Genomic DNA, 27,560 nt, shown 5'->3' on the forward strand with positions numbered 1-27,560 from the left:
GCCGCCGTCTACCCTTGCCGTCTATCCTCATCCAACGTACCCCTACAGCCGACAAGGTTGTCATCCTGGGCGACTTCAACGCTCGTGTCGGCAAAGACTCAGAAACCTGGCCAGGAATCCTGGGCAAGCATGGCGTCGGCAAGTGCAACGACAATGGGCGCCTCCTGTTGGAGCTCTGCGCAGAACAGCGGCTTGTCATTACAAACACCCTTTTTCAGCAGAGGGACAGCCTTAAGACCACCTGGATGCATCCCCGATCCAAACACTGGCACCTCCTGGACTACATCCTGGTGCGAGAAAGTGACAAACAAGATGTGCTCCACACCAGGGTCATGCCTAGCGCGGAATGCCACACTGACCACCGGCTGGTTCGCTGCAAGCTCAACCTTCACTTCAAGCCAAAGCCCAGGAACAATAAAGCCCCCAGAAAGAGGTTCAATGTTGGAAAACTGCAGTCAGACGAAGCGAGAGGAAACTTCCAGGCAAACCTCAAAGCAAAGCTCGACGTTGCAACCCGCCTCACGGACCCGTCCCCTGAAACCCTCTGGGATCAGTTGAAGACTACCATACTGCAATCCACTGAAGAGGTACTGGGCTTCTCCTCCAGGAAAAACAAGGACTGGTTTGACGAAAACAGCCAGGAAATCCAGGAGCTGCTGGCAAAGAAGCGAGCTGCCCACTAGGCTCACCTTACAAAGCCGTCCTGTCCAGAGAAGAAACAAGCCTTCCGTCGCGCATGCAGCCATCTTCAGCGCAAACTCCGGGAGATCCAAAATGAGTGGTGGACTAGCCTCGCCAAACGAACACAGCTCAGCGCGGACATTGGCGACTTCAGGGGTTTCTACGAGGCTCTAAAGGCTGTGTACGGCCCCTCACCCCAAGTCCAAAGCCCGCTGCGCAGCTCAGACGGCAAAGTCCTCCTCAGCGACAAGATCTCCATCCTCAACCGATGGTCAGAACACTTCCAATCTCTTTTCAGTACCAACCGCTCAGTCCAAGATTCCGCCCTGCTCCTGCTCCCTCAACAGCCCCTAAGGCTAGAGCTGGATGAGGTTCCCACCCTGGATGAGACATATAAGGCAATCGAACAACTGAAAAGTGGCAAAGCAGCAGGTATGGATGGAATCCCCCCAGAAGTCTGGAAGGCTGGCGGCAAAACTCTGCATGCCAAACTGCATGAGTTTTTCAAGCTTTGTTGGGACCAAGGTAAACTGCCTCAGGATCTTCGTGATGCCACCATCATCACCCTGTACAAAAACAAAGGCGAGAAATCAGACTGCTCAAACTACAGGGGAATCACGTTGCTCTCCATTGCAGGCAAAATCTTCGCTAGGATTCTACTAAATAGAATAATACCTAGTGTCGCTGAGAATATTCTCCCAGAATCACAGTGCGGCTTTCGCGCTAACAGAGGAACCACTGACATGGTCTTTGCCCTCAGACAGCTCCAAGAAAAGTGTAGAGAACAAAACAAAGGACTCTACATCACCTTTGTTGACCTCACCAAAGCCTTCGACACCGTGAGCAGGAAAGGGCTTTGGCAAATACTAGAGCGCATCGGATGTCCCCCAAAGTTCCTCAACATGATTATCCAACTGCACGAAAACCAACAAGGTCGGGTCAGATACAGCAATGAGCTCTCTGAACCCTTCTCCATTAACAATGGCGTGAAGCAAGGCTGTGTTCTCGCACCAACCCTCTTTTCAATCTTCTTCAGCATGATGCTGAACCAAGCCATGAAAGACCCCAACAATGAAGACGCTGTTTACATCCGGTACCGCACGGATGGCAGTCTCTTCAATCTGAGGCGCCTGCAAGCTCACACCAAGACACAAGAGAAACTTGTCCGTGAACTACTCTTTGCAGATGATGCCGCTTTAGTTGCCCATTCAGAGCCAGCTCTTCAGCGCTTGACGTCCTGCTTTGCGGAAACTGCCAAAATGTTTGGCCTGGAAGTCAGCCTGAAGAAAACTGAGGTCCTCCATCAGCCAGCTCCCCACCATGACTACCAGCCCCCCCACATCTCCATCGGGCACACAAAACTCAAAACGGTCAACCAGTTTACCTATCTCGGCTGCACCATTTCATCAGATGCAAGGATTGACAATGAGATAGACAACAGACTCGCCAAGGCAAATAGCGCCTTTGGAAGACTACACAAAAGAGTCTGGAAAAACAACCAACTGAAAAACCTCACAAAGATAAGCGTATACAGAGCCGTTGTCATACCCACACTCCTGTTCGGCTCCGAATCATGGGTCCTCTACCGGCACCACCTACGGCTCCTAGAACGCTTCCACCAGCGTTGTCTCCGCTCCATCCTCAATATCCATTGGAGCGCTCACACCCCTAACGTCGAGGTACTCGAGATGGCAGAGGTCGACAGCATCGAGTCCACGCTGCTGAAGATCCAGCTGCGCTGGATGGGTCACGTCTCCAGAATGGAGGACCATCGCCTTCCCAAGATCGTTTTATATGGCGAGCTCTCCACTGGCCACCGTGACAGAGGTGCACCAAAGAAAAGGTACAAGGACTGCCTAAAGAAATCTCTTGGTGCCTGCCACATTGACCACCGCCAGTGGGCTGATAACGCCTCAAACCGTGCATCTTGGCGCCTCACAGTTTGGCGGGCAGCAGCCTCCTTTGAAGAAGACCGCAGAGCCCACCTCACTGACAAAAGGCAAAGGAGGAAAAACCCAACACCCAACCCCAACCAACCAATTTTCCCTTGCAACCGCTGCAATCGTGTCTGCCTGTCCCGCATCGGACTGGTCAGCCACAAGCAAGCCTGCAGCTGACGTGGACTTTTTACCCCCTCCATAAATCTTCGTCCGCGAAGCCAAGCCAAAGAAAGAGAATATATATATATATATATATATATATATATATACCTACATACATATAGTTCATTGTCATTTTTGTTCTTGTTACATGTCTTCATTTCTCTGTCTGTTTTGTAGTTCTGCAAATTTTCGTGCTTCTTCCGGATCTGAGAATAGTCTGTTTTGCTGCCCTGGAATAACTATTTTAAGTACTGCTGGGTATTTTAACATAAATTTATAACCTTTTTTCCATAGGGTCGTTTTTGCTGCATTAAACTCCTTCCTCTTCTTCAGGAGTTCAAAACTTATATCTAGATAGAAAAAAATTTTTTGACCCTTGTATTCCAGTGGTTTTTTTTGTCTTCTCTTATTTTCTTCATTGCCTTCTCCAATATATTTTCTCTTGTTGTATATCTTAGGAATTTTACTAAAATGGATCTTGGTTTTTGTTGTGGTTGTGGTTTAGGGGCTAATGTTCTATGTGCCCTTTCTATTTCCATTTCTTCCTGTAATTCTGGTCTTCCTAGGACCCTGGGTATCCATTCTTTTATAAATTCTTTCATATTTTTGCCTTCTTCATCTTCCTTAAGGCCCACTATCTTTATATTGTTTCTTCTATTATAATTTTCCATTATATCTATCTTCTGAGCTCTCACCCTCCACACAATCTTTTTTATCAGATTCTTCTAATTTCTTTTTTAAGTCATCTACTTCCATTTCTATGGCTGTTTCTCATTCTTCCACCTTATCTACTCTTTTTCCTATATCTGTCATGATCATCTCTAATCTATTCACTTTTTCTTCTGTACTTTTTATTCTTCTTTTTATTTCACTGAATTCTTGTGACTGCCATTCTTTTACTGTTTCCGTATATTCTTTAAAAAAAAATGTATCCATCTTCATCTTCCATTTCTCTGTGTTCTTTCTCCTCTTCTTCTGAGTTCACTCCAGGATCTGTGTCCTTTACCTCTGTCTCTTCTGGTTTTCTTGTTGGGTTGTTTGTTTTATTTTGTTGGGTATTTTTGGTCTTCTTATTTTTATTAGAAGTGTCTTGGTGTTGGTCTTCTTCCTCTGGGTTGGTCATCTGTTGTTTCTTTGATTTCTTATTTTTACTCTCTTCTTTCTTGCTCTCGTTATTTTCTATGATTTCCTCTTGCTGTTGTGTTGTACTTGTCTGTTTCAACTGTGGAGATCTACTCCTCAGCTGGTCCCCCCTCCCGTCAGTGTTATTTTTGTTTTGCGCATCGCGCATGGGCGAGGATTCGCGCATGGGCGAGGATTCGCGCATGGGCGAGGATTCGCGCATGGGCGAGGATTCGCGCATGGGCGAGGATTCGCGCATGGGCGAGGATTCGCGCATGGGCGAGGATTCGCGCATGGGCGAGGATTCGCGCATGGGCGAGGATTCGCGCATGGGCGAGGATTCGCGCATGGGCGAGGATTCGCGCATGGGCGAGGATTCGCGCATGGGCGAGGATTCGCGCATGGGCGAGGATTCGCGCATGGGCGAGGATTCGCGCATGGGCGAGGATTCGCGCATGGGCGAGGATTCGCGCATGGGCGAGGATTCGCGCATGCACGGTTGCGCACTTTTGTTTGGCTCTGTGAGCCATTTTTGTAGTCCCGAGTTCGGGGCTTCGACTGACCTCAGGGAGCAGGCTTCTCTCTCCACGGCGGGCCTCCTCGTACCGGTAAGGCCTTCACCTTCTTCTTCCGACGTCTTTCCTTCTTCTTTTCTTCCCATTGTTTTTGGTTTTTCTTTCTTCGCTGCCATTTTCTCCACACTTTTACTTTCACTTTGTTTTGGTTTTTATGTTTGTGCCTTTGCTTTTTCTCTATCTTTTTTTAACTTTTCTGGAGAGGGCTGGAGTTCCCCTACCGGCCACTACTCCATCACGTGACTCCCCTCCCCAATGGAGGTTTTTGAGGAAATCTCAAGTCGGGTGGACAAGGGAGAGGTTGTGGATATAGTGTATTTGGATTTTCAAAAGGCCTTCGGTAAGGTGCCGCACAAGAGGCTGCTTAATAAGATGAGAGCCCATTGAATTACCGGAAAAATAATAGATTGGGTAGAGCATTGACTGATAGGTAGTAGGAAGCAAAGGGTGGGAATAAAGGGATCCTATTCTGGTTGGTTGCCTGTTACTAGTGGTGTTCCGCAAGGTTCGGTGAGGGGGCCACTTCTTTTCACAATGTATATCAATGATTTAGATTGTGGATTAAATGGTTTCATGGCAAAGTTTGCAGATGACACAAAGATGGGTTGTAGAGTACGAAATGTAGAAGAAATCGAAAGCTTGCAGAGAGACTTGGACAACTTAGGAGAATGGGCAAAGAAATGGCAGATGCGATATAAGAAATGTTCGGTTGTGCATTTTCATAGAGGAAATAAACAGTCGGATTATTATTTGGATGGGGAGAAAATTCAAACCTCAGAAGTACAAAGGGAGTGGGGGTCCTTGTGCAGGATAACCTGAAAGTTGACCACCAGGTTAGATCAGCGGGAAAGAAGGCAAATGCTATGTTAGCATTTGTTTCAAAGGGGATTGTATACAAGATTAAAGAGATATTGATAGCATAACATAACATAACAATTACAGCACGGAAACAGGCCATTAGGCCCTTCTAGTCCGCACCGAACCAAACACCCCTTTCTAGTCCCACCTCCCTGCACAATGCCCATAACCCTCCATCTTCTTCTCATCCTTATACCTGTCCAACCTTTTCTTAAATAATACAATTGACTCCGCCGCCACTATTTCTCCCGGAAGATGATTCCACACAGCTACCACTCTCTGAGTAAAGAAGTTCCCCCTCATGTTACCTCTAAACCTCTGCCCCTTAATTCTTAACTCATGTCCTCTTGTTTTAATCTTTCCTCCTCTTAACGGAAATAGTCTATCCACATCCATTCTGTCTATCCCTTTCATAATCTTAAACACTTCTATCAAATCCCCTCTCAACCTTCTACGCTCCAAAGAATAAAGACCCAATCTGTCCAATCTCTCCCCATACTCCAGATGCTTAAACCCAGGCAACATTCTGGTAAACCTTCTCTGCACTCTCTGCACTCTGTTTATATCCTTCCTATAATTAGGCGACCAGAACTGCACACAGAACTCCAAATTAGGCCGCACCAACGTCTTATACAATCTCAACATCACCTCCCAACTCCTATATTCCATGCAATGATTGATAAAGGCCAGCATACTAAAAGCCTTCTTCACCACCCTATTCACGTGAGTTTCTACCTTCAGGGAGAATGATGACACCTCATTTGGAGTACTGTGTGCAGTTTTGGACCCCATATCTTAGAATGGATATAGCAAGGTTGGGGAGGGTACAAAGGAGGTTTACCAGAATGATTCCAGGAATGAGAAGATTAACATGTGAGGAATGCTTAATGGCTCTTGGACTCTATTCATTAGAATATAGAAGAATGAAAGGGAATCTCATAGAAACATTTTGAATAATGAATGGATTGGACAGAGTAGATGTAAATAAGATGTTTCCCCTGTTGGGTGATTGCAGAACAAGAGGGCACAGTCTTAGAATTAAAAAAAATACCAATTTACAACAGAGATGAGGAGAAATTTCTTTATCCAGAGGGTCGTGGATTTGTGGAATTCGTTGCCACATGCAGCTCTGGAGGCCTGATCATTGGGGGAATTTAAAGGGGAAATTAATAGATATCCAATTAATCAGGGTATTATGGGATTATGGGGACAAGGCTGGAACTTGCAACTAGATGAGAGAACAATTTAGCTCAGGGAAGCAGACTCAATGGGCCTGCTTCTGTTCTTTTTTCTTGTCATTTTGTGATTTATCAATGAGATGTATTTATAAAAATATTTTATCAGGAACAAATGAGGATTTCTGATAAAAAGGCAAATAGAAACCAGCATGCATTGAAGAAAGGGAAATTTACCTTGTCAACTAAGTGATGTGTAAGAGGAATGTAAAAATCTAAAACTTGCTGCATTTGCATTCTTTGAGAATGCTGCATTCTTTCAATTTTGTCCACGTCGATCCAGAACTTTCTTTGTTCCGTTACCTGCAAATATTCTTTTATTTGGAATTCTCTCCCAAAATTTCTTCAATTCTTTACCCCCATGCCAGAAAATCTACCACTTTAACTAAGGTTTTAATCACTTATCCAGATATCTTCTTGTGTCTCCTGACAATGTTCCTACAATGTGTCTTGTTACATATTACTTCGATGAAAAAAGGGGTATAGTAAAATCTTGAGAGTTCATCATCCAGCTTTCAATAGTTGAGAATATGAACCAGGAGTCCAGAATGTAAGCTGGATGTGACCAGAGCTGGGGCAGTGGATGACAGATCGGATGTTTTGACTGAGGAAGTTAGGGTCCTGAGCAGCAGGAATCAGGAACATGGATAGTTTTATAACTGGAGCTATACTATGAAAAGCTTTCATTTTCCATCCCCTTTAAACTTTATCAGGTTTACTGGAAAATTTATTGTACTACTGTGTAACATTTAAAAACAGAAATTACGTTTGGTCATGATAACAGTAGCATCCAATCGATTAGAATATTCACCAATTTAAGACAAGTCAAAGCCAGATGGATGCTGGATAATCAAAGTTTACTGAATGCATTTGCAAAATATTCAGTTAAATTTTGCATGAAAGATGCAACTTGTACCTCAAAGTTTACTTCATTTCACTAATTAGGATTTTGTTTGGGAAACTGAGACTCATTCCCTTTAAATGAATTTGGAAATGGTGCCAAATGATGTGGACTTCAATCTGAATATTGACAAGGAAAAATAGGAAATTGTCAGTAGAATTTTCTTTTTTTTTAAATTTTTTATTTTTCACACCATAAACCACATTAACCATGATACATACATTTTCCTTTTCAAATATATACAGTGCCATTTTCTCCCCCCCTCCCTCCTCCCATCCCACCCTCCCTACCTCCCCCCTCCCGTCCATTTAAAGTACAAAATCTAGGATACATTAAACCAGTCAAACAATGTTGTCATTCAATAAAAATAAACAAGAAATTCCACTGAGTCAATTCTTTTCATTTCCTTCTCCTTTCGTTAATTTAGGTAGTGAATGTCCCCGGTAGGTTTTCGCTATTATGTTTCATGTAAGACTCCCATATTTGTTCAAATATTTCAATATTATTTCTTAAACTATATGTTATTTTTTCTAATGGAAAACATTTATTCATTTCTATATACCATTGTTGTATTTTCAAATTATCTTCCGATTTCCAGGTTGACATAATACATTTTTTTGCTACGGCTAGAGCTATCTTAACAAATCTTTTTTGTGCATCCTCCAAATCAATTCCAAATTCTTTGTTTTTTATGTTACTTAGGAGGAAGATCTCTGGATTCTTTGGTATATTGTTTTCTGTAATTTTATTTAATATTTGGTTTAGATCTTCCCAAAATTTTTCTACTTTCTCACATGTCCAGATTGCATGAATTGTTGTTCCCATTTCTTTTTTACATCGAAAACATCTATCAGATACTGTTGGGTCCCATTTATTTAACTTTTGAGGTGTAATGTATAGCCTGTGTATCCAGTTATATTGTATCATAAGTAACCTCGTATTTATTGTATTTCTCATCGTTCCAGAACATAACTTCTCCCATGTTTCCTTTTTTATCTTTATATTTAAATCTTGTTCCCATTTTTGTTTAGTTTTACCATTTGTTTCCTCATTCTCCTTTTCTTGCAGTTTAATATACATATTTGTTATAAATCTTTTGATTATCATTGTATCTGTAATCACATATTCAAAATTACTTCCCTCTGTTAACCTCAGACTGCTTCCTAATTTGTCCTTCAAGTAGGATTTCAATTGGTAATATGCCAGCACTGTATCTTGAGTTATATTGTATTTATCTTTCATTTGTTCAAAGGATAATAATCTATTTCCTAAAAAACAATTTTCTATTCTTTTGATCCCTTTTTTCTCCCATTCTCTAAAGGAAAGGTTATCTATTGTAAAAGGGAGTAACTTATTTTGCGTCAATATTAGTTTTGGTAATTGATAATTTGTTTTATTTCTTTCTACATGAATCTTCTTCCAAATATTGAGTAGATGATGTAATACTGGAGAAGTTCTATGTTGTACCAATTTTTCATCCCATTTATATAATATGTGTTCAGGTATCTTTTCCCCTATTTTATCTAATTTTAATCTAGTCCAATCTGGCTTTTCCCTTGTTTGATAAAAATCTGATAGGTATCTTAATTGTGCGGCTCTATAATAATTTTTAAAGTTTGGCAGTTGTAAGCCTCCTAGTTTATACCATTCTGTTAATTTATCTAGTGCTATCCTCGGTTTCCCCCCTTTCCATAAAAATTTCCTTATTATTTTCTTTAACTCCTTGAAGAATTTCTCTGTCAGGTGTATTGGCAATGCCTGAAATAGGTATAATATCCTTGGAAAAATGTTCATTTTAATACAGTTTATCCTTCCTATTAGTGTTAGTGGTAAATCTTTCCAATGCTCTAAATTGTCCTGTAATTCTTTTCATTAATGGATAATAATTGAGTTTATATAGTTGGCCGAGATTTTTATTTATTTGTATACCTAGGTATCTTTATTGCTTGCATTTGCCATCTGAATGGTGATTCCTTCTTAAATTTTGAGAAATCTGCATCATTCATAGGCATTGCTTCACTTTTATTTACGTTAATCTTGTAACCCGACACTTCTCCATATTCCTTCAATTTCTTATATAATTCTTTTATTGATAGTTCTGGTTCTGTTAAGTATACTATAACATCATCCGCAAATAAACTGATTTTATATTCCTTGTCTTTTATTTTTATCCCTTTTATATTATTTTCTGTTCTTATCAATTCTGCTAGTGGTTCTATAGCTAACGCGAACAATAAAGGTGATAGTGGGCATCCCTGCCGTGTTGACCTGTTTAAGTTAAATTGCTTTGATATATATCCATTTACTGTCACTTTCGCCAATGGTCCCTTATATAATGCTTTAATCCAATTAATATACTTCTCTGGTAAACTGAATTTTTGCAATACTTTGAATAAATAATTCCATTCTACTCTGTCAAAGGCCTTCTCTGCGTCTAAAGCAACTGCTACTGTTGGTGCTTTGCTCCCTTCTACTGCATGAATTAAGTTAATAAATTTACAAATATTGTCTGTTGTGCGTCTTTTTTTAATAAATCCAGTTTGGTCTAGATTTACCATTTTCGGTACATACTCTGCTTATCTGTTTGCTAATAGTTTAGCTATTATCTTATAATCTGTGTTAAGTAAAGATATTGGTCTATATGACGCTGGTGCGAGTGGATCTTTCCCTTGCTTTAGTATTACTGTAATTATTGCTGTTTTACATGAATCTGGTAAGCTTTGTGTTTTATCAATCTGGTTGATTACTTCCAGGAGGGGAGGAATTAATAAATCTTTAAATGTTTTATAGAATTCTATTGGGAATCCATCCTCTCCTGCTGTTTTATTATTTGGTAATTTTTTTATTATCTCTTGTATTTCTACTATTCCAAATGGTTCTGTTAATTTATTTTGTTCCTCTATTTGTAGTTTTGGTAGTTCAATTTTAGTTAGAAATTCATCTATTTTTCCTTCTTTCCCTTCGTTTTCAGTTTGGTATAATTGTTCATAGAATTCTCTAAAGTTTTCCTTGATCTCCTTTGGATTATATGTGATTTGTTTGTCTTTTTTCCTTGATGCCAATACCATTTTCGTAGCTTGTTCTGTCTTAAGCTGCCATGCTAGAATTTTGTGCGTTTTTTCCCCTAGTTCATAATATTTCTGTTTTGTCTTCATTATATTCTTCTCCACCTTGTATGTTTGTAGTATTTCATATTTTATTTTTTTATCTGCCAATTCTCTTTTAGTTGTATCTTCCTTCATTGCTAATTCTTTTTCTATATTTACTATTTCCCTTTCCAACTGCTCTGTTTCCTGATTATAGTCCTTCTTCATCTTGGTTACATAACTTATTATTTGCCCTCTAATGAACGCTTTCATTGCATCCCATAGTATAAACTTATCTTTCACTGATTCCGTGTTTATTACAAAATACATTTTAATTTGTCTTTCAATGAATTCTCTAAAATCCTGCCTTTTGAGTAACATGGAGTTTAATCTCCATCTATACATTCTTGGAGGGATGTCCTCTAACTTTATTGTCAACATTAAGGGTGAATGGTCCGATAATATTCTAGCTTTATATTCTGTTTTTCTTACTCTATCTTGCATACGAGCTGATAACAAAAATAGGTCTATTCTTGAGTATGTTTTATGTCTAGCCGAGTAATATGAATATTCCTTTTCCTTTGGGTGTTGTTTCCTCCATATATCCAAAAGTTGCATTTCTTCCACCGATTTAATTATAAATTTGGTTACTTTGTTCTTTCTGTTAATTTTTTTCCCAGTTTTGTCCATATTTGAATCCAAATTCAGGTTGAAATCCCCTCCTATTAATATGTTCCCTTGCGTATCTGCTGTCTTCAAAAAAATATCTTGCATAAACTTTTGATCTTCTTCGTTAGGTGAATATACATTGAGTAGATTCCAAAACTCTGAATATATCTGACATTTTATCATTACATATCTCCCTGCTGGATCTATTATTTCCTCTTCTATTTTAATTGGCACATTTTTACTAATTAATATAGCTACTTCTCTTGCTTTTGAATTATACGACGCTGCTGTTATGTGTCCTACCCAATCTCTCTTTAATTTCTTGTGCTCCAATTCAGTTAAATGTGTTTCTTGCACAAATGCTATATCAATTTTTTCTTTTTTCAGTAAATTTAGCAGTTTCTTCCTTTTAATTTGGTTATGTATTCCGTTAATATTTAAAGTCATATAGTTCAGCGTAGCCATTTTATACTTTGTTTATCTTCCTTTTCCGTTTCTCCATCATTACCTTTCCTTCTTATCCATTTCTGCTTTCTTGTTTTGAACACTTTATAAGACAACATTTCTAAAACATCAAAGATTTTCCCTATTCTCCTATTTAAAACTTCTTTAACCCCATTCTCCCCTCCCCCTCCTGAGTTGTCCTTTATCCTTTGTCGGACAACCACATCTCCCCTCTCCATTTGGATTTGCGAATTCACTCGCAAACGTCAGCTGATTTTGCAATGAACGTAACTCCTTCCCACCCAGCCCCCCAGAAAAGATTTCAATTTTCATATGTAACAAAGGTCACTCTTTTAATTCCCTCCTTATTCCCTCTATTCCATTTCCCTCCCTTATTAATTCTTGACTATACTCTATATATTTTCCTCTAAATACGGATACATTCTTGTATGCACACTATATATATATCTTCTTTGGCTTGGCTTCGCGGACGAAGATTTATGGAGGGGGTAAAAAGTCCACGTCAGCTGCAGGCTCGTTTGTGGCTGACAAGTCCGATGCGGGACAGGCAGACACGATTGCAGCCGTTGCAAGGGAAAATTGGTTGGTTGGGGTTGGGTGTTGGGTTTTTCCTCCTTTGCCTTTTGTCAGTGAGGTGGGCTCTGCGGTCTTCTTCAAAGGAGGTTGCTGCCCGCCAAACTGTGAGGCGCCAAGATGCACGGTTTGAGGCGATATCAGCCCACTGGCGGTGGTCAATGTGGCAGGCACCAAGAGATTTCTTTAGGCAGTCCTTGTACCTTTTCTTTGGTGCACCTCTGTCACGGTGGCCAGTGGAGAGCTCGCCATATAACACGATCTTGGGAAGGCGATGGTCCTTCATTCTGGAGACGTGACCCATCCAGCGCAGCTGGATCTTCAGCAGCGTGGACTCGATGCTGTCGACCTCAGCCATCTCGAGTACTTCGACGTTAGGGGTGTAAGCGCTCCAATGGATGTTGAGGATGGAGCGGAGACAACGCTGGTGGAAGCGTTCTAGGAGCCGTAGGTGGTGCCGGTAGAGGACCCATGATTCGGAGCCGAACAGGAGTGTGGGTATGACAACGGCTCGGTATACGCTTATCTTTGTGAGGTTTTTCAGTTGGTTGTTTTTCCAGACTCTTTTGTGTAGTCTTCCAAAGGCGCTATTTGCCTTGGCGAGTCTGTTGTCTATCTCATTGTCAATCCTTGCATCTGATGAAATGGTGCAGCCGAGATAGGTAAACTGGTTGACCGTTTTGAGTTTGTGTGCCCGATGGAGATGTGGGGGGGCTGGTAGTCATGGTGGGGAGCTGGCTGATGGAGGACCTCAGTTTTCTTCAGGCTGACTTCCAGGCCAAACATTTTGGCAGTTTCCGCAAAGCAGGACATCAAGCGCTGAAGAGCTGGCTCTGAATGGGCAACTAAAGCGGCATCATCTGCAAAGAGTAGTTCACGGACAAGTTTCTCTTGTGTCTTGGTGTGAGCTTGCAGGCGCCTCAGATTGAAGAGACTGCCATTCGTGCGGTACCGGATGTAAACAGCGTCTTCATTATTGGGGTCTTTCATGGCTTGGTTCAGCATCATGCTGAAGAAGATTGAAAAGAGGGTTGGTGCGAGAACACAGCCTTGCTTCACGCCATTGTTAATGGAGAAGGGTTCAGAGAGCTCATTGCTGTATCTGACCCGACCTTGTTGGTTTTCGTGCAGTTGGATAATCATGTTGAGGAACTTTGGGGGACATCCGATACGCTCTAGTATTTGCCAAAGCCATTTCCTGCTCACGGTGTCGAAAGCTTTGGTGAGGTCAACAAAGGTGATGTAGAGTCATTTGTTTTGTTCTCTGCACTTTTCTTGGAGCTGTCTATATATATATATATATATATATATATAAAAATTATATATATATATATATATATATAATATATATATACACACACATATATCCCTTTACACACATACATATAGATCGTGGTCATTTTTACTCTTATTACATGTCTTCATCTCTCTGCTTGTTTTGTAGTTGTTCTGCAAATTTCCTTGCTTCCTCTCGATCTGAGAATAGTCTGTTTTGTTGCCCTGGAATAATTATTTTAAGTACCGCTGGGTACCTTAACATAAATTTATATCCTTTTTTCCATAAGATCGTTTTCGCTGTATTGAACTCTTTCCTCTTCGTCAGGAGTTCAAAACTTATGTCTGGATAGAAAAAATTTTTTTGACCTTTATATTCCAGTGGCTTTTTGTCCTCTCTTACTTTCTTCATTGCTTTCTCCAATATATTTTCTCTTGTTGTATATCTTAAGAATTTTACTAATTTTGCTGCGGTTGTGGTTTTGGGGCTAAAGTTCTATGTGCCCTCTCTATTTCCATTTCTTCCTGTAATTCTGGTCTTCCCAGGACCCTGGGGATCCAATCTTTTATAAATTCTCTCATATTCTTGCCTTCTTCATCTTCCTTAAGGCCCACTATCTTTATATTATTTCTTCTATTATAGTTTTCTATTATATCTATCTTCTGAGCTAACAGCTCCTGTGCTTCTTTAGCTTTTTTATTAGATTCTTCTAATTTCTTTTTTAAGTCTTTTTCTTCCATATCTACAAATGTTTCTCGTTTTTCCATATTTTCCACTCTTTTTGCCAATTCTGATATGGCCACTTCCATTTTATTCATTCTTTCTTCTGGATTCTTAATTCTTCTTTTTATCTCTTCAAATTCTTGTAATTGCCATTCTTTCACTGATTCCATATATTCTTTAAAAAAAGATACATCCATTGTCTTGCTTTTCTCTTCTTCCACTTCTTTCTGTTCTTCTTCTTCTTCCTCTGGGTTGACCATCTGTTGTTTCCTTGTTTTCTTTTTACCCTCTTCTTTCTTGTTGTCGTTATTGTCTGTGTTCTGCACCTGCTGCTGTGCTGCAGGTGTCTCTCTCAGCTGTGGAGATTGACTACGCAGCTGTTCCCCCCTCCCGGTAGTGTGTTTTTTTTCATGCGCATCGAGCATGCGCGGTTGCGCACTTTTACTCGGCTCTGCGAGCCATTTTTGTAATCCCGAGCCTGGGACCTCCACTGACCTGAGAGAGTGGGCCTCTCTCTCCGCGGCGGGCCTCTTCGGACAGGTACGTCCTTCACCTTCTTCTTCCGACATCTTTCCTTCTTTTCTTCCCGTTGTTTTTGGTTTTTCTTTCTTAGCTGCCATTTTCTTCACACTTTTACTTTCACTTTGTTTTGGTTTTTAAGTTTGTGCCTTTGCTTTTCTCTATCTTTTTTTAACTTTTCTGGAGAGGGTTGGAGTTCCCCTACCGGCCACTACTCCATCACGTGACTCCCTCAGTAGAATTTTCAAAGGTACCCCTCAATTGTCTTTCTTCGCTTGTTGTTGATTGGGTGCCTGTCTATATTTTTTTCATACATTGATGAAGGGTTCAAGCCGAAACGTTGGTTATGTATCTTTATCTTTGCTATATAAAGTATATTGTTTGATCTGCTGAGTTTCTCCAGCTTTGTGTTTTTACTTCAACCACTGTGTCTGTTTTACTGTTGAATCTAGTATAGGTTATACCTCTCTTAACGGGCGCTCTGTGGTCCGGCGACTCTCATGTCTGGCACATTTGAATCTGCCACTATTAGTACAAGCTCCTTACAGATAGTACAAGCTCCTTACAGATACCAAGGAACTTGAAACCAGGTCCCGATCGCTGGCGCTGTAAAAGTGTGTGCTAACTGCTACACTAACCGTAGTGCCCCACAGTACTTTATTTCCTGTTTTAACCTTTGTTCTACCTTTTGATATGTTTTCATAGGGGGTTCCCTTAGAGGTCAATTTCTGTTTTTCACCATTTTCTGTGGTCTGGTAATGGCCAGGTCCCAATGTCGCCAGATTAGAGGTACAACCTGTAGTTTCTTAAATTCTTCCAACATTTTTGCCTTCCTCCTACCCTGAATGTTAACACATAATAGCAATTCCATTTTGTCGATAGCTATAAGTCTGCAATTTCTAAAAACAAAGTATTCCATAAATGTAAATTCTCTTAAAGTCTGTAATTGTTCTGTTCAATGAGTGAGAAATTTGTAATTAATTTTAATGGGTGACATGCAAAGCGATACAACATTTGAGTGGGTTGCGTAAGTACTCTTGGAACTGCAGCAGAGATCAAGATGCAAGCTTAAAAGATGGCTTTAAGCACAATGAATGAAAATGTTTTACATCTACCTGAATTGACAGATCATTGGTAACAAAATAATTTAAGAGCTTTAATAGATTGTGCTAAAGTTATTTAAACATTGGAGATTGTGTACAATAAGCAAACATAATGCTTAATTATTGAGCCAAAACAATAGAAGTTGGAGGAAGCTGTACTCATGCTGTAATGAGCTGCGGTCATGCATCTCACATGTGATGCTAACCATCACATAATAGTTGGGGACAAAATTCACAAGATTGCTTCTGAGTAACAGTAGACCAATATTGTTTGGCAGGCTACAACAACTTTGATTTTAAAAGTAGTAGACTTCCAAACAATAATGCTGCTGAGGTATACAGAATATCGAATTTAACCCTCGCGCCCCCCCCCCCCCACCCCACCCCACCCCACCCCACAAACGTTAAAAAGAAGTAGCAGAGGACACAACCCTACAGGACAGCGACCATGGCAGCGGACCAGTGAGGAGCTCAGTGGCTGAAGGATCTACACAGGCTGAGGGTGATTTGCGGATGCAAGATCCACATTGACTGTGGGCTGCTGGACACTGGCTCATGGGTACCAGGTATTAGAGCTCGGATTTGAGAGGGGGCTGAGGGCAAGAAGGCTCCTGAAGGGCTTGGGTGCTGAAAGCTTCGTGATCACGTTAGAGGTTTGGATCTGGAGCTATGGCTGCCGATGAATCAAACGGGCTTCTGCAGCTACAATTGAATCAAGTCGACTGTTTGGGTATTGGTTCGAGAATGGGAGCATGAAAGTGAGAATGGGTCAAAAAAGCAGCTGAGCAAATAATTATTTTTTAGACATACATTTCGGTCCCACGAGCCCATGCCACCTAATTAACCATTGTGTTTCGAATGGTGGGAGGAAACCAGAGCCTCCAGGGAAAACTCATGCAGACACAGGGAGAAAGTACAAACTTATTACAGATAGCGTGGGATTTTAACCCCAGTCACGATTGCTGGTGCTGTAAAGGCGTCACTAATCTTTAGAAACTTGTGGAAAAGGGTTTATGTAACACAACTGGGTTTTCTTATTTGTGCTTAAAGGTTGCAGGAACAAAAAGAAATCCAAAATGAAAGGGCTGAATTACGATGTAATAAAGCTACCTCCTATTACTACATTTGCTTCAGGTAATTACTTCAATGCAAATACTACTTTTCTGTCATGGGATACAGTAATTGACTTTTTATGCTTGGATGCTTAAAAGTCTGGATTTAAACAGAACTTTCACCTTTTCCAAAATTAATTTTGTTGACAAATAAGTCTAACAAAGCAATGTTTGTCCATAATTGTGTTTGAATATTTTAATGAGGTTTCTTCCAGGCAAAACATAAATTTTGTTAAATAATGTATTTTTATCTTTGAGTTTCTGTTATGATTAATGAGTTTACATTGGATTCTTGTGGTAGAAACGGCACGAGAGAATTATTGGGATGGAATTATTGCTTGCCATCAAGGATATCAAATGACTACAACGTGGAACTACCAGAAATCCACAATTGGATCACACAAATTTAAGCCTCAGAAGTTTCAGGAAGAATGTAGCCAGAATGTTTATGCCACGGTATGTATTTTTGCACTAACTGTATCCATAACCAGTTATTGCTACCGTGGGCAGTAATTCCAGTCTCTGGAATTTGTGTAATTTATCAGGAAATCCTGCTCAATCCTTTTTCTGTATGACTTATTTATCTGTACTTTGATAACATTATTGCATGGTGATGAGGGACTGTGTTTGGAGCAGTGTCTATCTACACTACTGATGCAGCACATTTTTTATGCTACAGGCCAACTGTGAATATTTAACTTTCTATCTGTGTATCCATCACTTCCTTTTGTATTTTCTTCCTCTGTAGCATTTTGTGTTTTAATTTGCCTGTGAGTTATGTCCTGAGGAGTTGTAACAAGGTGGACTTTTATTCCATCTGTACTTTGGACCTGGCATTACTCGAAAGAATGATGATTTCTCTTTTTTCTTGTGGTTGAGTCTCACATTTGTCCATTTCAAAGCCTTTCCTGCAAAAAGTTAAATCGCTTCCCCTGGGCCAAGAAGGCAAAGAACTTTAAATGGACAATTGATGGATTGAACGTCTTTCTCTTTTTGCTTTTTAAAAAATTTTCAATCAACATGAAATTACAAAACAAACAAAATCAAAGAAGCATCCCAGATCATGGCTGCAGGGTGGGCAAGCCTGGGAACTTAACATCCTGGGGTATATGATATTTAGGAGGGATCGGCAAGAAAGAAAAGGGGGTGGGGTAGTATTGATGGTGAGAGAAGGGACCGACACGATTGACAGAAAGGATATCAACTCTGAAGATGCGGAATCTATATGGGTAGAACTGAGGAATAGCAAGGGGCGGAAAACGTTAGTGGGGGTGGTATATAGGCCTCCAAATAGTAGTGTAGAGGTGAGGGAAGGCATTAAAAGAGAAATTAGAAAAGCGTGCAATAAGGGAACAGCTGTCATCATGGGAGACTTTAATTTGCATATAGATTGGACTATCCAAATTAGTAAAAATACTGAGGAGGAGGAATTCCTTGAATGTTTACAGGATGGTTATCTAGACCAATATGTCGAGGAACCAACTCGGGAGCAGGCCATTTTATATTGGGTATTATGCAATGATAAGGGGCTAATCAACAATCTTGTTGTACGAGGCCCTTTGGGTAGGAGCAATCACAATATGATCAAATTCTCACTCGACATGGAGAGTGATGAAATTAAAACTGAGACTAAGGTCCTGAATTTAAATAAAGGGAATTATAATGGTATGAGACGGGAGTTGAGTAAGATTGATTGGGTGGTGTTTATGGGGGAGTTGACTGTGGATAGACAATGGAAAGCATTCACAGATCTAATGGAGAAATTGCAAAAATCGTTTATACCGGTTTGGCATAAAAATGAACCAAAAAAGGTGACTCAACCGTGGGTAACAAGGGAAATTAGAGACAGCATTAGGTCCAAAGAGAGAGCATATCAATTGGCCAAAAAAAGTATCACAACCGAAGACTGGGAGCAGTTCAAGATGCACCAAAGGAGGACAAAGGGATTAATCAAGAGAGCAAAAATAAATTACGAAAGTCTTCTTTGGCTTGGCTTCGCGGACGAAGATTTATGGAGGGGGTAAAAAGTCCACGTCAGCTGCAGGCTCGTTTGTGGCTGACAAGTCCGATGCGGGACAGGCAGACACGATTGCAGCGGTTGCAGGGGAAAATTGGTTGGTTGGGGTTGGGTGTTGGGTTTTTCCTCCTTTGCCTTTTGTCAGTGAGGTGGGCTCTGCGGTCTTCTTCAAAGGAGGTTGCTGCCCGCCAAACTGTGAGGCGCCAAGATGCACGGTTTGAGGCGTTAAAGTAAGCTTGTGGCAAATATAAAAACCGACTGCAAAAGCTTTTATAAATATGTCGAGAGGAAAAGATTGGTGAAATCCAGAGTAGGTTCTTTGCAGTTGGAATCAGGGGAATATATAATGGGGAATAAGGAAATGGCAGACCAATTAAATTCTTACTTTAGTTCTGTTTTTACAAGAGAGGATACAAATAACCTCCCAAGGATGTTGGGAAACATAGAGACTAATGCAAGGGAGGAACTGAAAGAAATCAGTATCTCTAAGGACATGGTCTTGGGGAAGATTGATGGGATTGAAGGCAGATAAATCCCAAGGGCCTGATAATCTACATCCTAGGGTACTTAAGGAAGTGGCCATTCAGATAGCAGATGCTTTAAGAATTATTTTCCAGAACTTGATAGACTCAGGATCAGTACCCATGGATTGGAGGGTAGCTAATGTTACCCCACTATTTAAAAAGGGGGGTAGAGAAAAAGCAGGGAATTATAGGCCGGTGAAACTTGAAACTTAGTACTAAACGTAGATGGCTTTGCAGATTCATTGCCTGGATCTTTCTCCTTAATAGTGTATTCTGCCAATTTACTCCTTATATTTAAGAGTCATACCCCAAACAATTTTAATTAAAAGCATATTTTTGTCCATTCTAATCTGACTGAACAGCAATGTTATTTATGTGTATAACAATAACATAAATACACTTGGAAATGGATGTACTTGACTTTTCCAAAGGCACTTCAGCTCCCTGCAGGTGAGCCAAAAAAACTTGTGAGAACAAAGTTAAATCCAAATCTCTAACTTAAATTATGTCACAGTATAGATACTATATATTTTGGCGTGTGTTGACCTCCATTTTTCAGTCTAATGTTAAGGGTTTTATGGTATATCCAGCCTATAAGTTGAACCCCATTTTTTGGGCTGTCTGGGGCTCCCAGGAACAACCCAAAAAATTTTTAAAACACTCCAATCGTAAGCAACAAAGCTATAAATTAATTGTTTTTTTTTAAAAAACCTCTGCCTACCAGACAGCAGTGGCCCATTGAGCTGGAGAGCCGACATTGTGCTCCCAACGGGAGCAAGAACTTCGGCCTACCGGGCAGGAGTGGTGATGGTGATCTTAGGGTCCCAGGTAGGAGTGGTTATGGTGATGCTTAGCGCTGGGGAGGTGCTTTCAGCTTTGACTTATACACTGAATCGATGTCAATCTGTTTTTTTCAGTGAATTTTAGGTATAAGTCGACCCCACTACCCCCCCCCCCCCCCACCACCACCCCCCAACCCTTGAGACATTTTTTAGGATTCTCGGTGTATGTTGAAATATACGGTAATTTTTTATATTAAATTATCACAATCGCACAATCGGGCAATTTATTTACTCTGTATGAATTAAATTTTAAGCCATTCTCCCTTACAGAGTTTTAAGAGAGGGCATTGGAAATGCCCATGAAGGTCAGAAATGGGAATACTATTTTATTGGGCCAGGTCATCTAATGCAGACACTAATGCTGAGGCTTCTCAGTATCACAGTGAAAGTTCCTGTTTCCAATTTTGGCAATTGATGTTTTTGTGGCCAAGTTTGGAGATGATACGAGGATAGGGCAGGTGGTATTAATGAAGTAGTGTTTGCAGAGGAATTTGGACAGGTAGGGAGAATGGGCACAGAAGTGATAATGGAATACAACAGAGACAAGTCGTGCACTTTGATAGAAGGAGTAAATGCGTGATCTATTTTCTAAATGTGGAGAAAATACAGCAAATGGTGGTGCAAAAGGACTTGAGAGTCCTAGTGCAGGATCGCTCAAGGTGAACTTATAGGTGGAGATAGTAATAAACAAGGCTAGTGCAATGTTAGCATTCATTTTGGGAGGACTAGAATATAAAAACAAAGATATAATGCCAAAGTGTAATAAGGTGTGTTTAGAGTATTGTGAGTAGTATTGGGCTCCATATCTAAGGAAGGTTGTGCTGGCTCCAGAGGAGGTTTACAGGAATGAATGCCAGGCTTTGGGCCTGTACTTGTTGGAGTTTAGGAGGGAAGATCTCATTGAAATGTATGGAAAATTGAAAGAGCTGGATAGAGTGGATGTGGTTAAGATATTTACAGTAGGAGGGGAGTCAAAGATCAGAAGGCTTAGAATTAAAGGTTATTCCTTTAGAACAGAGATGTGGAGAAATTTCTTTAGCTAGACGGTGGTGAATCTTGAATTCATTGTCATGGATGGTTCTATAGGTCAAGTCATTGGGTAGATTTAAGCAGAGGTTGGTTTATAAGCTCTTGACTAGTAAGGGCATTAAAGGTTATGGGGGGTGGTGGGAGGAAAGGCAAGAACATGTTTTAACAGGAATGACTGCTGCTGTTGGTATAGTAGAATACACAAAAGTGTTGGAGAAGCTCAGCAGGTCAAGCAGTATCTATAGGAAGTAAAGGGTAACCAACGTTTCAGGCCTGAGCCCTTCATCAAATGAACAAGATAATCTCATGATCAGAATTTATTGTCATGAATAAATTGTGGCAGCATTGCATGTGGAAATATTAAAGCAATAAAGTGTGTGCAGCCTCTATAATGGCTCGCTGCTTTCGTAAAAGCGAACGTAGGTTTTTTCCGTAAAAGCAAATTTGTGTAGAGTGAGTATTTATAAAGCGGAGTATACCTGTATTGAGAAATTTTCAGGATACAAAAGAAATTGAGGGAAATGTGATGGAAGATCTCTAATAATCTTGTGTAATGATTAGCAGTCCTGAATGACTTTTGGGCGAGGCTTCATTGATTCTGAAAGTGATGGTGTAATTGCACAGGCTATGCTGTGACTGGTCCACATTGGTGCTGGGGTCCATGCTCCCAGTTAAGTCTTCTGTGGGAGAAGACAATGGAATAAACAACATGGCATGCAGGGAGTCTAACAAGTTTTGGGCAACAGAATATTTGCCTCATTGTTTAATTATGTTCAAGAATATTAGCTATCAAAGTAATTAAATAGAGATGGAAATTGCAAAATATAACTGAAAATTACTTGAGCTCTTTTGAAGAAACTTAACCGTAAATAAGCAGGAACGGAATGTGATCGTCTGCATCTCGTTCTAGTTTCCAGTAAATAATTGTGCAGATTGCTATTGTATGAATTTTAGAAAATATCAACCACCCATAAAAAGAATTCTGCTACTTTTTTTTAGGCTGTGGATATAACATCTTGTGGAAATTTCGCTGTTGTTGGCCTTTCTTCAGGCTATGTGGATGTGTATAATATTCAATCAGGCATCCACAGAGGGCGGTACGGTCAAGACAAGAGTAAGTAAAAAGTCATGTTAAAAAGGTCAATTGCCAACAATAACAAAGTAGAAAACTGCTAATAATGGAAAACCACAAAACAAAAACAGAAAATGTAGAAATAATTAATGGGCCGGGCAGCATCTAATAAAAGGTCATGGACCTAAATGGTTAACTCAATTTTTCTTGACACTGATGCTGCCTGGCATGCTGAGTATTTCTAGCATTAGTGTTTGTTAATTGATGTGCCTAATTTGTTAGTCATTTGTGCAGAATGATGAAATGTTGAAATTAATGTTTGTCCAAAAAATGTCTTTAAATATGGATCAACAGTTATAGTCTACTCATTTAGACAGCCTAACACAAAATATTCATGAGTGACTCAGTTTTTGGCAGACGCTTGAAGAATTAGTCTTGATTAACTCTGATTACCCAAAATCCTCATTTATCTGAATTTTTTTTGGAGCTGAACTGACTTCATGGGTTGGGAAAAAAAATTCACCTGACATGAAATTAGAATGATGATTGTCCGTATTTCAGGTAACCTTTACTTTCCCCATTAACTTTTCCCTCTCAAACTGCGTTCCACTGTCTCCTAGCCGCAAGTGGTCGGAAGAATCCCTATCCCAACATCATCAAGGAGAGCAACCTCCTGGGTAGGAACGGGACCTTGGGCTCAGTGGTGTTCCCTCCCTCTAACCCTCCTCAGCACGCCAGAGTTCCCGACGCCATCTCCAAACCTTCCCCTCATCCCACTACTGCACACCAGACACCCCAGTGTGTGCGTGTGCGGTAGTCTTAGGGGAGGATTCAGCATCGGGACTTGGGCGTCAGGAGCTCTGGCAACCAGGGAGACAGGAGGTTGCCGGTGAGTGTTCCACCGGCCTAGGAAGCCTCCCTGGGAATCAGCGGCAGTGGGTGGGAGGTCTTGGGGATCGGCAGTGGTACACGTCGGGGATCGGTAGTGCCCAGACTTTTTTTTTTGGGTAAGAATTAAATAGTATTTTGATACTTAAAAAGCATTCCCTTGTTATTTTTTTGTTGTTTAAACATTGATACAAGTGATTTTGTCATTGCTACTGGTAAAAATGAATGGTGGAATGACCTCCTCTTCTTGGGTTATTCTTTGTATGTGAACTCAGATTGATGGGCTTCACAAGTTTCAGCAATGTAATAAATATCTCATGACCATACTTGTGTGTCTATTCAAGAAGAAAGTTCATGGATAATGATTAGAAGCACGAGTCTCTTTTCTCCTTTTCAATCGTAGAAAAGGACAAATTAGTTGCAGATGGAGGTGAAACCTGGAGACATAGATTTGTGAAGAGAATACTTAAAATTGAGATATAAAGTAAGAAATTGAATTGGTTATATTTTTGTTGCATTTCAACGTGACATTTGATTGAAGGCATTGTGATTTGTGTATTGGCAAAATAAGTTAAATTACAGATGTACCATGGATCTTGCAAAAATACTAATTCCAATTCCATTTAATCTCTGAAGCTCATGATAGTCAAATACGAGGAGTTGCGGTTGATGGACTGAATCAGCTGACAATTACAGCTGGTGGCGATAAACTAGTCAAGTTTTGGAAATTTAAATCAAAGCAGTTGATCTGCACAACAACACTAGATGCATCACCAATCACTATTTTACTGCATAGAGACAGGTGGGCAATAAATCTTTTTCAATCATTATCACAAATTCTACTTGTAATTTTATAATGTTTTGATGTCTCATGGACAGGATAGAAATGTTAAATATGTTGTTTGGCTCATCCAGTAGTTTTAATTCAATGGGGCAGATCATCCATGGGCACATGTTCTATTATCAGGCTTACAGTTTATCATTGTACATGTTCCAAAGCCTAATATTACTATTAAACTTAAGCTGGATTCACTTTTCTTAATGTGCTGCCATTTGATCCTTTTTTTTTGAATATTTTGTTTTGACTTTTTACAGACTCAAAGTAATTTCAACAATCAATACAATCTTTTTCAACATTCATAGAATGTTCAGAGACTGTGTTTTGTCTCCCCTTCCCTCTTGCTCCCAAATGCATAACAAATACAAGTAGATACAAATGGAGTTCAGAGCCCCCACCAAAAGCCTAAAAAAAACCTAAAGTAAGAAACAAAAGAGAATAAACTAAAAGAAAAATCAAACTAAAATAAAACAAAGTTTAAAAAAAAAGGGCTAAAAAGAAAAAACGCACATCGCCTGTGCCATGTTCCATTTCCTTATCTCAAATCCTTGCCCTCCTAAGACAGGTTTTTATAATATCTATATTTAACAGGGAGGGAAAGCTGGTCAATCTAGATGCCCATGTATTTCAGATATGACTGCCACCCTTTAACGAATGTATCATGTTTCCCCCTTAGATTGTGTGATTTTTTTTTCCAAAGGAATGCAATTTTGCATTTCCATATTCCATCGTTTGGTATTTAATTGGGAGTCAGACTTCCATGTAACCGTTATACACTTGCTGACTACTGCCAAGGCAACCTTTGCCACTTGAATTTGATATTTGGACTGTCTAAAACTCGCATTTCCATTATTTCCCAAAAGATACCACTCCGGATCTTGTGGAAAATCCACTTTTGTTTAATTTTTTTTTCCAAAATGACCCCCAGTTCTTCCCAGAAGGATCTCGCCTTTGTACACAGCTAGGTGGAGTGGACAAAGGTTCCAATCTCCACACCACACCTAAAGCACATTTTGGCAATTTCCGGCTTTGATTTTTGTAATGTTTGTGGTGTGAGACTGCCATCTGATCCTTGAGCACTAAAAACCTCTGGACTTTCCCAGCTATTTGTCCCCATTAAAGTCAATGGGATAAAAATGTTGTCTAAGAATATTAAGACTAAGGAGTTTAGATATGATTCATATGGTGAAAAAGATAGGCTGAATGCAGGGACTGGGTACTAAATTTGAATAAAGAAGCAGGTTTGAATAGATGAATGAGCTATCCCTTATTTTCACCTTTTTTGTGTCTTCAGTATTTTTATTTGATTTAATTCAGTAAAGTGGTATTCAATTATTTTTGGGAGTTTTAGTATTTAACATGATTTTAATTTATAATAATTTATTTATTAGTTTATAAGTATTTCTTAAAATGTGAATTTCAAAGACAACAAATATTCAACATCAACTAAAACTTTGAGAGCTGGCAGGTCAGGCGGACTCAGTAGAAGGGTGGGCCTGGGTCACATCCTGATCATCCCACAAAACCATTGAGTGAGTGCAGCCAGCACTATACTAGAAGAGTGTGCCCAGACCCACGACAAAATAGACAGCATAATCCAAGTTTCGATGGCAAGATATTTGAAGATCAGTGGAACTTTTGACCCTTTCCCATTCCCACCCATTCCTTTTCTCTCTTTTTCAACTAATGATCTCATCTAGGATTGTGTCAATATATTCTGTATCTTGTTCATTAGTTTAGTCCTCTGCTTCTCAATGAAGATGTTTCTCTTCCTCATTGCTTACCATAGATTCAAATAACAGAAACTGCTCTCTGAATTTCAATGTCATATTATTCAAAGCATTTCAAATTGCCTTTTATATTTCCTCTGTCTTCTTGATTAATTATGATTAGGATATCGTAGGTATATTTGTAAGGATTTTAATAAAAATGGGGGAAAAGATTCAAGGCATTTTCAGTAAGTCTTCGCATTTTCAGATGTAGCTATTCCTAGTTCTTGGGTTAATTCTCCAAAACAAGTGGTATTATTATCTATTCAGAAATCCCTCTGAACCTCATCAGTACTGTCCTGATTGATGAAATCTGCAGTCCATTGTATACTAACACAACAGGGTCTTAATGACCAAATATAAAGAGATGTTTCAGAGAACTCTCAACATGTCAGGTCATATCTGTGGAAAGAGAAACAGAGTGAAGATACTTTACTGTCATTTTTGTAAATAGCCAAGTAAAATTCTTTCTCGTGAACGTTGATTCTAATGCAGCCAGAATGTTTTCAAAATTTTCTGATGTCATTTAATTGTAATACCAGAGGTTTGTTCAGGTTTAATTTGCTTATTTTGTGCACCACACTTAAGCATTTAAGCGAAGTGGCTACTGCTTTTCACATGTTGAAATAATACTGGACTGATTGAAATAACATGGCATTTTCCCAGCATACCTCCAATTTCTGTGCAAGAAGCTGCTTGTTGGCAAGTTACCTTGATATTCGGATACACATGCTTAGTTACATAAATTTAGAGGAGTGCCCAGGAAATTAACTGATGTCCCAGAAGTCTGCAGTTTCAGAGGGAGAGGCTAAAGTCAGATGTGTCAGTGTTACAAATGATTAAAGGTTGATTGGAAGGGGTGCTAGCAGGGAACTTTGAGTGACAGTGGCAGGAGTTTCTGGAGATAATTCGAAAGACAGGATGAATTCATCCCAATGGAGAAGCATTCTCAGGGAAAAGTTAGGCAAATTAACTAAAAGAATAAAAGAGGGCACACAGTCTGACAAAAAGCTAAAAAGAATGGGAGAATTTTATGAAATATGAAGGTAATCTTGCCAGTAACCTACCAGAAGTTTTTTTTTTCAGATATACAAAGAGTAAAAGAGAAGCAAGAGTGGAGATTGGACCATTAGAGGAGTGGTAATGGGAAACAAGGAAATGGCAGATGAAGTGTGTGTGACTGGAGTTGGTTGAGCCGTAATTACTTTTCTAAGCCTTTGAGGGGGGTCAATGCAGGGGAGAAGGATATGTATGATATACTGAGCTGCATTATGGCAATGGACACAAAAACTTACAAAATAGGGCAGTTAGGCCATTTGACTCTTCTGTTCCACCATTTCATCATAAGACTATGAGACTGTGCTCTCCTGGTCACTTGATATCTTTTGTTCATACATGAAAACCCAGGAGTTTTTGTATATTAACATTTCTCAATCTTAATCATTTACTACGTTTGAATAAAACTCTGCCTTTGATTTTTCCTATGCAAGGGATAACTTGTCAGTTATGCACATGTTGATACGTCTGCCATTATTTCCCCACTCAATCCACTTGTCTAAATTATTTAGAAGCCTTTATGCT

General features: G+C 39.9%; 1 protein-coding gene across 1 annotated transcript in view; it reads left to right on the top strand.

The window, feature by feature from the left end:
• Positions 1 to 27,560, top strand: part of wdr36 (WD repeat domain 36) — a 129,752-nt gene that overhangs the window by 56,876 nt on the left and 45,316 nt on the right. The window contains exons 11-14 of the mRNA XM_069892753.1: positions 16,939 to 17,022; positions 17,302 to 17,456; positions 22,412 to 22,526; positions 24,009 to 24,174. Of these exons, the coding sequence (XP_069748854.1) occupies positions 16,939 to 17,022; positions 17,302 to 17,456; positions 22,412 to 22,526; positions 24,009 to 24,174 (520 nt within the window). The remainder of the gene's footprint in view (positions 1 to 16,938; positions 17,023 to 17,301; positions 17,457 to 22,411; positions 22,527 to 24,008; positions 24,175 to 27,560) is intronic.

Source organism: Narcine bancroftii, chromosome 1 (genome assembly GCF_036971445.1).
Source record: "Narcine bancroftii isolate sNarBan1 chromosome 1, sNarBan1.hap1, whole genome shotgun sequence".
NCBI classification, from domain to species: domain Eukaryota; kingdom Metazoa; phylum Chordata; class Chondrichthyes; order Torpediniformes; family Narcinidae; genus Narcine; species Narcine bancroftii.